General features: G+C 41.0%; 1 protein-coding gene across 4 annotated transcripts in view; it reads left to right on the forward strand.

Moving 5' to 3' along the window:
- LOC141154523 (ectonucleoside triphosphate diphosphohydrolase 8-like) overlaps window positions 1–13,697 on the forward strand; it is a 57,997-nt gene that overhangs the window by 27,701 nt on the left and 16,599 nt on the right. For 2 of the 4 annotated variants that reach the window (XM_073640582.1, XM_073640581.1), the window contains exons 2-4: window positions 5,492–5,618; window positions 8,988–9,105; window positions 12,003–12,153. In XM_073640582.1, coding sequence (XP_073496683.1) covers window positions 5,493–5,618; window positions 8,988–9,105; window positions 12,003–12,153 — 395 coding nt within the window. In that variant the 5' untranslated portion in view covers window position 5,492. The remainder of the gene's footprint in view (window positions 1–5,491; window positions 5,619–8,987; window positions 9,106–12,002; window positions 12,154–13,697) is intronic. The other 2 variants (XM_073640584.1, XM_073640583.1) reach the window with 1 other exon arrangement.

The following is a 13,697-nucleotide window of genomic DNA, read 5'->3' on the forward strand; positions in this document are numbered from 1 at the left end:
CAAAGTAACCTGACCCCCCCCCCACTGAAAACAGTATCCCCAAAAATAAAATACACCACAGCAGTAATAATATCCTATAAAAATGCCTTAAAACATTCTCTCTCTCTCTCTCATTATTTTGCCATGTGGCAAATATTAAAAATTATGCTAATCCTAGTTGACTAAAACGGGAAAGGTTTATTCTGATTTCATGTCAGACATTGAGAAAAACATGCAGAAGTGTTTTTTTTATATAGTGTATGTAAACTTCTGGTTTCAACTGTATATAATTATACACAGGAGATGCCCAGGTTATGCCGGTTATACATATATAATTATATACAGGACATGCCTAGGTTATTCCAGCTGTACATATATAATTATATGCAGGAGATGCCAAGGTTATACCAGCTGTGCATATATAATTATATACAGATAATGCCCAAGTTAAACCAGCTGTACATGTATAATTATATACAGGAGATACCCAGGTTATACCAGATGTACTGTACATATATAATTATATACAGGAGATGCCAAGGTTATACCAGCTGCACATATATAATTATATACAGATAATGCCCAAGTTAAACCAGCTGTACATGTATAATTATATACAGGAGATGCCCAGGTTATACCAGCTGTACATATATAATTCTATACAGGAGATGCCCAGATTATACCAGCTGTACATATATAATTATATACAGATAATGCCCAAGTTATACCAGCTGTACATTTATAATTATATACAGGAGATGCCCAGGTTATACCAGAAGTACAGATATAATTATATACAGGAGATGCCCAGGTTATACCAGCTGTACATGCCTAATTATATACAGAAGATACTCAGCTTATATCAGCTATACATGTATGATTATATACAGAGGATGCACCAGCTCTACATACCGTATATAATTATATACATGAGATGCCCAGGTTATACCAGCTGTACATATATAATTTTATAAAGGCGATGGCCAGGTTATACCAGCTGTACATATATAATTATATACAGGAGATGTCCAGGTTATACCAGCTGCACATATATAATTATATACAGGAGATGTCCAGGTTATACCAGCTGTACATATATAATTCTATACAGGAGATGCCCAGATTATACCAGCTGTACATATATAATTCTATACAGGAGATGCCCAGGTTATACCAGCTGTACATATATAATTCTATACAGGAGATGCCCAGGTTATACCAGCTGTACATATATAATTATATACAGGAGATACTCAGCTTATATCAGCTGTACATGTATGATTATATACAGAGGATGCACCAGCTCTACATACCGTATATACTTATATATCTGAGATGCCCAGGTTATACCGGCTGCACATATATAATTTTATAAAGGCGATGCCCAGGTTATACCAGCTGTACATAATTATATTCAAGAGATGCCTAGGTTATACCAGCTGCACAGATAGAGTTATATAGAGATGATGCCCAGGTTATACCAGCATGGTGTTTATATAGTTGTATAGCTAGATCTACTCCTGCTGATACTTTGTCTGTGCTGGTTGTGGTTATGTATAGGATGTATATTTAGTATGGTTTATTATTACAGCAGTCGGGAGGTATTTCTTTTACATATAATTGATTAATCTTTTTCCAGCTACATGGTAACACCTCCGTTCTCCCAACCAAACAACACAGACTTGTAAATAGGTCACACTATGCAGCGCTCACAGGCACGTGCAAATTCACCACGTGTGGCAGAAATACCTGTCTCTGGAATCTCTTATAGATTTCAGTGGATTGATTATGACATGTACATGGTACGGCTACACGCATCGTAATGTGAACTTGGTTTATAAGGCTTAGGTCGTGTTCCCACTTGTGAAGCAATCGGACAAGTGCAATCCGATAAAAAAATCGGATTGCGCTCGCTCCAATGTTAATCTATGGTGCAGCTCACATCTGCAATTATAGTCTTATGCTGATTCGGCATGTGAAAACAATTGCAGTATACTGCGATTGCACACGAGAATCGGATCGCATGCACCCATGTAAGTCTATGGGTGTGTGGGAAACATTGCACTGCACTCGGATATCACCCGAGTGCAGTGCGATTCCCACCGACGCCAGCAACAGAGCAATTACTTTCTCCGTCCCCTACGTAGCTGTTCTGCGATTCTATCATGTGAGAGGATCGGAGCTCAGAGCACTGACACTTGGCTCAGCAGAGCAGGAGCCGAGTGTCATAAGCATCTCGCATCCGATGCTCTTGCATCAGATGTCATACGCTGGTGTGACCCCTGCCTATAAGGTGTTATCCATGCGTTGTATGTGGTCAGATCAGCTTCATTGAAGTAGTGGGTTAAGCTGCAATATCATGTACAACCTGTGGACATATGTGGCACAGTTTTGGGGAAGAAATCAATTTTATCTTTCTAATCCTGGACTACACTTTTAATAGTCAATTGCAAGTTTGTTTTTCTTTTTTTTTTTTTTTTTAATAAAATCTAAAAAGAAACATGGATTGAGAGGTATCCATGAAAATAGTTTTCTAGTTTTGGGTTCACAGCTTCTATGCAGACTATGCGTCTCCATGGTAACAGACAACACAAGAACTGCTGTGTCTAACAGATAGCAAACAACTTTTGTGCATCTTAATTCTGCAGTCGTATATTCATACATTGGGTTAATTAGCCGTAAGTAGAGGAAAGATAGATTGTAATGTGACTGCAGCATCTGACTACAAAAAGTTTACTTGATGTCTGTTACCATGGAGATGCATAGTCTTAAAAGGAGCTGTAGACACAAAATTACAAAAAATAGCTAATTAATTTATTATATATTGTAAAAAAAAAAAAGAAAAATCTATTTGCCAAGGAGGAGAGAGGTTGTCCAGGGAAGTCCACACACAATACATATTTACTGAAGCATCTTAAGAACTGATACAAATTCCAGCATCTGGATCATAGAAGCTATTAAAGTTTTTGTCCACCGATGGCAGCTGTCTGGGAAATCTTCCTAGTACTTTTATCTCAATTGCAAATGCTGTCTGTGCTGGGTGGGTGTACTGGCTGTAGGATTTGCATGGCTTATTTCTGAATTACGCAGCGTTAATCTCACTTCCTTCTGTAACTTCTTTGCAATAGGCTAAGAATCAGGATACTATATGTGGAAAGGCTAATTTTACTTTTCCAGTTTCAGCAAATAACGCTGGTTCAATCTGTTAAGTAAAGTTATGCAATTTTGTCACATACTCCGTATATTCATAGGATTTTTCAAGACCACTGCTTGCTGTCATTGAATAGGAAACTGAAAATCTGTCCTGGTCATGTGACGATTGCACAAGATGTCGGCTCACTATGAATATAAGGTCACGGCCCCACTATCAGTATTCGGTCAGTATTCAGTCATTATTTTTTCTCAGGAGTGGGAGCCAAAACCAGGTGAGGAACAATCAGAGAAAAGGTATAATAGAAACAAGTCACCAATTCTGCATTTATCACCCACTCCTGGTTTTGGCTCCCACTCCTGAGAAAAAATACTGACCAAATTACTAACCAAATACTGATAGTGGGGCCGTGGCCTTTGGCAGAGAGCAATAAGGGATTTCTCCAATTCCAGCAAGCAGAGATATTGACAAACTAAATAAGAAAATTGCACAGCTGTTTGCAAAATGTAAGAATCAGCTGTGAAACAGGGCTGCACGGAAGAGCCGCGGCCACTGCAAATACAATCAGCTGCGGGGTTTCTCGGGTGAAACAGCTGTTTTCCTGCAATATCATTGGCACATTTAAATAATTTAAAAAAACTGCAGTGGCTCTTTTAAGTGACACTAAACCAAGATCTCACCCAATATCCTGGTGCTGGAAATACCTTAGTTTTACTCCACACTTGTGCACTTATTCATTTCTGCCGGCGAGCGTGACTTTTTCTCAAATACGGTAGTCCGGTGTACAATCATATCCTTAAAGGAGTTGTCTCAAAAACAAAGTACATTTTAATCACTAGATCTCAGAATAATAATGTTCCACAATTGGATGTGTTAAAAAAATATTGCTGTGCTGAGATAATCTTATTAATGAGCCCTTGCAATGTACTGTGTAATGGCTGTGTACGTCCATGCAGAGCTGTTCCAGTTCGTGGTCAGCACATACTACAGCTCTAGGCCAAGTGGGGAAGCATAAGTCAGTTATGATGAGTATACAGATGAAACAGCAGGGGCACACCGCTGATACTTTTTTAGGTAACACATTTCCTTGCCTGTTTTATCACAGGAATGAGTGTTTCTGCCTCGTCACTAGCCCTCTGAGCTCATCATAAATCAAGTAGGAACATGTAACCTCAGCTACTGTTGGAGCTCCTACATCACTGACTTGATTTATTAAAGGGAACCCTTCTAAGGAAAGGGAACTGTACAACGTAAGGAAACCCTTTAAGAGGTATCAAGGTCACTGGCAATTGTCCATCCCAGATGGAAACTTAAGGCAGGCCATTCACATTAGATTGCTGTCAGCGGAACAAATCTTTATTCGATTGTTTGTCTGACTGCCATCTCAGTTGATTCTCACACACTGGAGTGCTCGCTCGGCCAAGTACTCCTGTGTTCTCTTTGAGAAAGCCGCTCATCTCTGGAAGAACAATGCGATCAGCAGTCCTACATCAGACAGGCGCAATCAACATCTCTCCCAACCATCAGTCGGTGGTGCCTCTATATACATTAGACTGTTGGCCAAACCTGTCGATATCAGCGGGTTCAGCACACATTAGTCTATTGTGTATGGGGGCACCACAAATTACGGGTGATAATAATCCATAAATATCTGAGAAGTCCATATAGACAGGGGACATATTTTTCAGTAATGTCATCAGATTTGAGGTTTGCCTTTTCGTCCTGAAGTCATAGAGTAGATGTGGTAAAATTCACCTTGATGAATGATTCCCATATGAACACATAATGTGAGTGAGGTACTGGGGAGCGGATCAGACGCTATCTCAGCTTACTATTATAAACAGCTGGAGTTTAATGGATGGAAGGTTAAAATGTCTTGGATACAAAATCCAGCTGGTGAATGCACCCAGGTCTAATGCTTCACAGACCGCGCAAGGAATGGGAAACATTACCCAAATGCATTAATTCCACAGAGGATCGCAATAGTTTCTGATTTAATGCACAGCAAATCTTAAGAGTTGTTGTTATGATTTGCTTTATGCGTCAAATTACACTTCATTGTGCGGCCCCTCTGGGGTTTATGGTTTTAGCCCTTATAATGACTATATCTAATCTCCGGAATGAAGCAAAAAGGAACTGGAGAAAAAAATGGAATCCTAGCGGCTGATAAAATTTAGCAATCTTTATTTAATGTCTTTAAAAATATTTTTCTCCAGTTCCTTTTTTCTTCATTCTGGTGGTCAATGGATTAGATTCAGGCTGCAATCATTTGGAGCAACTAAACTACAATACACACGATGAGGCTTTCTTCCCCTTTTTTTTAACTTGGTATATCTAATCTCCTACCTTTATCTCATGCAGGATGGGATTAGACGCCAAGCAGATTGGCATCCTGGTGCTTTTGGCTGTGTTGGTCGTATCTGTAATAATTGCCCTTATTCTGTCTCTGATAAGAAGTGGTGAGGTCCCTGTTCCCCCTGGAACCAAGGTAATTATCAGCTGAGAACTATACAGCAATTCTATAAACCCCTTAAAGCCGTTTTTTTCTGCCGTGACTCCAGAGCAGGATCTGGTTACTCATAAAATCGCATCTCATAAAATGAATGTTTTATGAGTCCAGCTATAGCTCTAGCTGGACTCATAAAATGCACATTTTAGTTTCCAAAGTGTTATTGTTCATTATTTGAGGAGAAAATGGCCAGCAATAACTTCAGCATGCAGTGCGCCAATCTCAGCATTCCCCGTGCAGAGAGATCAAAGATAATAGTACAAAAGAAAGAAAAAAAAAGGGAGAAGGTAACCAGAAGAAACCTAACAGAGAAAGCAAGAGTAATGCCAGGTTTAGATCACTCGACTTGTGGCATTAAACGGCCACCGATCAGCTATTTGCTTAATTTAATAGCATGCTCAGACAGGCAGACTGCATTTAAAGGGAGTCTGTAACCCCCAAAACTGAAATTTAACTATATAGTGGACTCAGCCCTTATAAAAATTGTGTGAGTACTGTAGTTTTTAGTAAGTTTCTAGTATAGAACAACAGTTTAATTACATAAGTAAATGAGGGGGATTTGGTGCACCCTTAGCATGGCCAAGTGCTTTGTGCACAATTCTGCCCCCTCAATTACTATGCTCACCCCTTATGGTGATTGACAGAGTGCACATGGGAGCACTTCCTGATCAAAATCCATAGCCCTTCACATACTGACACTGCAGGGTCCGAGTTTTCATCCCCTCTCCTATACGTAGTGGCCGCTCACTGCACACAGGATCACAAAGCAGTGGGAGGCCGATGGTGAGAGGAGAGGGAAAGGAGAACACGCACAATGTCAGTATGTGTGCTCTCAACTCCCTCTCCTATGTGTAGCGAGCACCTACTGCTGGGTGATCCTGTATGAATGTGTGGTCTAAATCTGACATTATTCTTCCTTCCTCTGCTATATTTCTTCTGTATACCTTTTTTTTCTTCTTTTGTACTATTATCTTTGAACCCCAAGGGGAATGTTGAGATTGGCGCAAGCTTTTCTGAGGGAGATTTCACACTGCATTTTGGCATCTGTTCGTTGGTCCCATCAATGCTTACGTCCAAACCACCTGCAAAACAGAATTTGGGCATATGCGCTGACAGGGCCATAGACTATAATGGTGTCGACAGAGTGAACATGTGCTCTGTCATGCATCATTTTCGGGTGTATACTCTTACTGAAGGCGGACACCCAGATGCAGTCTACTATGTCTAATTGTCTGCCTCCAGTAGGTGTACACGTCAGAAAATGATGCACAACAGAGCACATGTTCACTCTGTCGGCACCATTATCGTCTATGGCCCCGCCGGTGCATACGGCCAAATTCTGTTTTGCGCAAAGTTCGGACGTAATCCCCGATGGGACCAAAATGCAGCGTGAAAGGACCCTAATCAGACAGTGTAAATTCAGTATAAGAAATTGGACATTGAATAGGATTAAACTAATAAGAGATATAGAGCGTTTGTCAAGCATTTTATTTATCATGTCAAAGAGCCAATTCCAAAAATCTTTTCCTAACGAGCAGGTCCACCATATGTGCCTTGGAGTAGGGATCCTTTTACTCAGCATTTCAAATTGTGAGGGCATTGGGTTTACACACAAGCTAGGTAATGTGGTGACTTTGTAATAAATGGAAGGTTTCTTGATGAGAAAGAGAGAGTTTCTCTTTGAGGATCTCAGTTTGTAAAACAGCAGAACTTATGTAGCCCAAGAAGTTGAGTAGCTTTCTACCACTGAAATGACACAGGCTCTAGACCTGGAGGAAACACCGGATAGTGATACAGATTCAGCAAAGGTGACGACAACGTTTACAATCTAATTGAAAAGTGGACAGAACGCCAAAGTTGTAAAGAGTGTAAAGTATAAGGAGAGTTCTTAAAGGGAATGTGTCACCCCCCTGGGCGATATCAGACCTCTACTATGGCCATACAGGTTATAGAAAAGTAAATCTATACATACCAGTATGGCCCATAGCAGAGGTCTGATTGCAGAGAAATCTGGTTTTATAAAGTCTGTTTTCTAGAGGCTTGGTGTCCGGGGGACGCCAAGCAAACCCCTCCTATCTGCTTACTATTCCCCTAAATCGCCGCCTCTGTGCTAAATTACCATATTATCCTCCCCTGCACGTCACAGGGCCCTGTGACAGGGCCTGTGACGTGCCCTGCTCTGCCTCCCCTCCCGCGCATGCGCAAAGCTCCTTTCCCTCCGGCCCCATTTGGCTGCGTACTGCACCACAGCCTTGTATTGTGCAAGCAATGGTGAGACACTGAGACTTCTGCTCCGCTGGCAGTACGCAGCCAAACGGGGCCGGAGGGAAACAAAGCGGGCTCCATGGGAGCGGCCCTGTGACGTGCAGGGGAGAGGGGGGTGACACATTCCCTTTAAAGATCTTAATGGGAAGGGGGCCTGTTATCCATAGAAGGCTACCATAAGTGGAAGGGGCTATCAAGGGAGGTTCAGCCCTTAACATATGGATCGCCTATAGTTTTACAGACCCTATAATATGTATTATGAAGCTGTCCTAATTTTACAGAAAACCTATGTATTATCCTCCAGATTCTGCAGCTGTGAAATCTCTCAGTATTCCCTACTGGCTGGATGTCTGTACACAACTTTTTCTAGTGACTTTGTGTCTTGTGCTCTTCTTTATACTCTATAGTAACCTGATGCTATAAGAACTTTTTGACGGTTTCCAATAACAACTGGCAGAATTATAAGCACAGCTCTAGAGTACAATACAAACTGTAAATGAGGTTTAGTATAGGATAACTAATGTCTTATTGTAGACATGCCCTTTAAATGTCTGAAAGCACCCTTGCAGTATTATAGCTTCAGCATGTGGTCTAGAGTAATTTTCGTATATGACATAATTGCAGATGTGTCACGACAGTCGATATCAAAGTTCAAACAACATAAATACCCCCAAAAAAGAATCAAATATTAAAGTTGGAGAAGTTAATGTTCCTTTTATTTACAACTATGCTCCAGTTTCTGCCTGTGTAAATGGACAGCATGTAGTGAGGAGTCTCCAGGCCATGGGAACTGGCCAAGCTCGCATAAAGTCATGTGCTTTTGGAGGACACAGGACAATAACTAATATTTAGAAAGTTTTATAACTGGGTTTCTACAGAATTGCAAATTTTAAATTGCACTTGCTATATGGCATCACCCAGAGATTACAGCCACTGGAATCATGTAGCCCTGGCCTAGAAAGAATGTGATATTCTGATAATCCAGCATCACACATGCGATATCACCACCAATTGCTATATTATTGATTGATTGCTTTCAGTGATGGCGATGGTACACTGTACATATTGCTTGTGTCTTTGCAGTATGGGATGGTGTTTGATGCCGGTTCGTCCCACACATCGCTTTTCATCTATCAGTGGCCTACAGACAAGGAGAACGACACTGGGATTGTGAGCCAGACTCATGTGTGCGATGTGGACGGTGCGTATGATGGATCTTAAGTCATGTAAAAGTTTTGCATGTTTGTTATTGTCTATGATTGGATCCTAAGGGAGTTATAGCATCAGAGATCTGTCTGCTCCAAAAGATATGTAAAGGGGTTTTATGATATTCATTTGCTGTCAGAACAGGACTAACTGCAAATCAGCTCATGGCAAGTCCTGTCCTGAGCTGACAAGAGGATCCAATGATATCCAGGTCATACTCTATAAGCTACTCTATCAGTGTTTGCTACAATGTATCAGTTTGTAGTCCAGTGTGTTGCTAAAAAGTACCTTTCCCCTTGATCACTACTTTAAATCACATATATCCAGGGCTGAGACCCTCAGAAACATGTGTGTTCCTATGTGTGCAAGTTAGCAGCTATAATAATCTTATAATGCTGTGATAGGCCGCTGACCTTAGTTTTAGTGATCAGACATTTATGGCATTGCCATAGTTTGATGATAAGGGACCTACACTAATCACAAAAATATGTGATCCCCAATCACTGCCCCTCCTGCTGAGAGACGCATCCAGGCAAAGAATGTATAGAGAAAACAGACCATTATGGCAAATCCATCCTGGCTTGGCTAATTAAGGAATGGTGTAGACTAAGAAGCAGTAGTAATAGATTCTCAGAAATTGCTTGTGTTCTTCTTATCCTTATCCTTAAAAATAGCATTTTCTCATAATTATATGAGATATACAGTACAGACCAAAAGTTTGGACACATCTTCTGATTTCAAGATTTTTTTGTATTTTCATGACTATGAAAATTGTACATTCACACTGAAGGCATCAAAACTATGAATTAACACATGTGGAATTATATACTTAACAAAAAAGTGTGAAACAGCTGAAAATATGTCTTATATTCTAGGTTCTTCAAAGTAGCCACCTTTTGCTTTGATGACTGTTTTGCACACTCTTGGCATTCTCTTGATGAGCTTCAAGAGGTAGTCACTGGAAATGGTTTTCACTTCACAGGTGTGCCCAGTCAGGTTTAATAAGTGGGATTTCTTGCCTTATAAACGGGGTTGGGACCATCAGTTGTGTTGTGCAGAAGTCTAGTGGATACACAGCTGATAGTCCTACTGAATAGACGGTTAGAATTTGTATTATGGCAAGAAAAAAGCAGCTAAGTAAAGAAAAATGAGTGGCCCTCATTACTTTAAGAAATGAAGGTCAGTCAGTGCAAAAAATTGGGAAAACTTTGAAAGTGTCCTAAGTGCAGTTACAAAAACCATCAAGCGCTGCAAAGAAACTTACTCACATGAGGACCACCCAGGAAAGGAAGACCAAGAGTCGCCTCTGCTTCTGAGGATAAGTTTATCCGAGTCACCAGCCTCAGAAATCGCAGGTTAACAGCAGCTCAGATTAGAGACCAGGTCAATGCCACACAGAGTTCTAGCAGCAGACACATCTCTTCAACAACTGTTAAGAGGAGACTTAACAGCAGCCCTTCATGGTAAAATAGCTGCTAGGAAACCACTGCTAAGGACAGGCAACAAGCAGAAGAGACTTGTTTAGGCTAAAGAACACAAGGAATGGACATTAGACCAGTGGAAATCTGTGCTTTGGTCTGATGAGACCAAATTTGGTGTCTTTGTGCGACGCAGAAAAGGTGAACGGATGGACTCTACATGCCTGGTTCCCACCGTGAAGCATGGAGGAGGAGGTGTAATGGTGTGGGGGTGCTTTGCTGGTGACACTGTTCGGGATTTATTCAAAATTGAAAGCATACTGAACCAGCATGGCTACCACAGCGTCTTGCAGCGGCATGCTATTCCATCCAGTTTGCGTTTAGTTGGACCATCATTTATTTTTCAACAGGACAATGACCCCAAACACACCTCCAGGCTGTGTAAGGGCTATTTGACCAAGAAGAAGAGTGATGGGGTGCTACGCCAGATGACCTGGCCTCCACAGTCACCAGACCTGAACCCAATCGAGATGGTTTGGGGTGAGCTGGACCGCAGAGTGAAGGCAAAAGGGCCAACAAGTGCTAAGCATCTCTGGAGACTCCTTCAAGATTGTTGGAAGACCATTTCCGGTGACTACCTCTTGAAGCTCATCAAGAGAATGCCAAGAGTGTGCAAAGCAGTCATCAAAGCAAAAGGTGGCTACTTTGAAGAACCTAGAATATAAGACATATTTTCAGTTGTTTCACACTTTGTTGTTAAGTATATAATTCCACATGTGTTAATTCATAGTTTTGATGCCTTCAGTGTGAATGTACAATTTTCAAAGTTATGAAAATACAGAAAAATCTTTAAATGAGAAGGTGTGTCCAAACTTTTGGTCTGTACTGTATATATTATCTTTACATCTTTCCACAAAACCTCAGCTGATTCCTCTAGTTTTCGGCTCATGCATCGTTGACTACATTCCAGGATCTGAGTCTTGTCCATCTGCTCTTTGTAAGTCACTGGATCGTCATTATTCTCATCACTCCCTGATCTCCTCTGCTTGGATTCTGCCTCATATACACATCTGGATTTCCTAGAGACAATCCTCTGCAGTCTAGTAATACAATGAGCAGACTTCCGCCCATTGACTGGTGTAATAAACCCCAAATGTCCAGCTTTCTACATTCAACCTTCCACCTGCCTGGTGTGTGTTCTTCATATGTTTCTAATTTTTTCATTTAAAGGAATTAGGTTGTATGAAAAATCCCCTTTAAAACGCCCTTTATTAGTGGAAAAGTGTTTCCAAGAACCCTCTATTTTAATCATGTTCATAGCTGATCCTTACCCTGGATGATTGCTGATGCCCATTGAACGCAATGGTTGGCACTAAGTGGGGTCCTAACTGTACTTTGATGATATATCCAAACCTAGTAACAATATGGCACTGGGTGACAGTATGATAATGTATTTTAATGTATCGTTTTGCAGGTCCTGGTATCTCCAGTTATGCCAGTGACCCTCCTGGTGCTGGTAAGTCGCTGGTTCACTGCCTGGATGAAGCAATGGCCATTATACCTGCAGACAAGCAGAAAGCGACCCCCGCTTATCTTGGAGCCACAGCTGGGATGAGACTGCTCGAGTAAGGGGGTCTTGATATGTGTCTGCTCTGAATACTTGTCCTGGGGCTAATAAAACGCCAACCATACCTCTAAGCAGTTTTGCGGTTGTCACTTTTGTTTCCCCATATGGCCCGTGAGAGGAAATGATTCATTTTTATATATAGCTCAATAGAGGAACGTCATAAACTACATTTTGCATTTTTGTAAATTGCACTTTACTACTTCTGTGGCCCCCGGTCGTACAGTGAGTAGGAGCAGAACGTCTTTCTCTGTACGGGGCCTTTCAGAATTTCCGAGATTTTTAATTAAATAGTAGAAACTAAAATACTCATTTGGACGGAGGCCATCAGCGAGGCTGGCCCAATTCCCTGTGCACCTCTCTGGGACCAGGGATAGACTGAAAGTCTGTGGGAATACAAGTTACACAGTGGTGCCAGATTACAGGAAATCTGTTTAACCCCTTTGTGACTCGTTTACCGGGGTGTGAGTGTAATAATTCTGTGTGGCTTATGGGATGTAATACCTGAGGACTATTGCAGCAAACAATGTATGGCTTGTTCTAGCCTTTAGGTTTCTTCTCATTATGTCAGGTATTTCTGCCTTTAATTAGTCATGTAAAGTTTTTATTTAGGATTATGCATTGTAATAATGGAATGATTTACCTTAGATGGGCTCAGCTCCGTCTACCCAAGGCAAATAAAAAAATAGAGACAGATCCGCCATCTCAATTCAGCAGAAAGCCAGTATGTTATTTATTCCCTACAGGGAGGTGCAATATCCTCAGGGCGATTTGTCCCTCTTCCGCCTCCACAATCACCCCCTAACAACACCTCACACCACCATTAACCTCCCACCCACGTTGTAATTGCCATGCCTGCTACATCTATACCGCTATAATGAGTATTATCTGCAGGTATGGCTACATTATAGGTCAACAGTATTTTGAGACCCTGATGATCAGTGGTATATTCAGGTAGGTAGTGGTATAGTCAGATCCTGGTGGACAGTGGTATCTATAGACCTTGATGTTTAGTGGTATAGTCAGATCCTGGTGGTCAGTCAGTGGTATCTATAGATACTGATAGTTTGTGGTATTTATAGTCAGTGGTGTATATAGATACCAATAGTCAGTGGTGTACTCTGATCCTGATGGAAAGAGAGATATAAGATCCTGATAGTCAGTGGTATACAGTGGTGTGAAAAAGTGTTTGCCCCTTCCTGATTTCTTATTCTTTGGCATGTTTGTCACAATTAAATGTTTCAGATCACAAAACAAATTTAGATATTAGACAAAGATAACACAAGTAATCACAAAATGCAGTTTTTAAATGAAGGTCTTTCTTTATCATTAAGGGAAACAGAAATCCAAACCTACAGGACCCTGTGTGAAAAAGTGATTGTCCCCTCCCTTAAAACATAAATTAACTGTGGTTTATCAAATCTTTGGGCAGCTGAGTTCAATTTCCCTAGCCACACACAGGCCTGATTACTGCCACACCTTTTCTCACTCAAGAAATCACTTAAATAGGACCTGCTTGAAGATCCTCAAAGGCTAAACATCATG

Source organism: Phyllobates terribilis, unplaced genomic scaffold (genome assembly GCF_046119375.1).
Source record: "Phyllobates terribilis strain yellow unplaced genomic scaffold, ASM4611937v1 Scaffold_7__3_contigs__length_470593459, whole genome shotgun sequence".
Lineage (NCBI taxonomy): Eukaryota > Metazoa > Chordata > Amphibia > Anura > Dendrobatidae > Phyllobates > Phyllobates terribilis.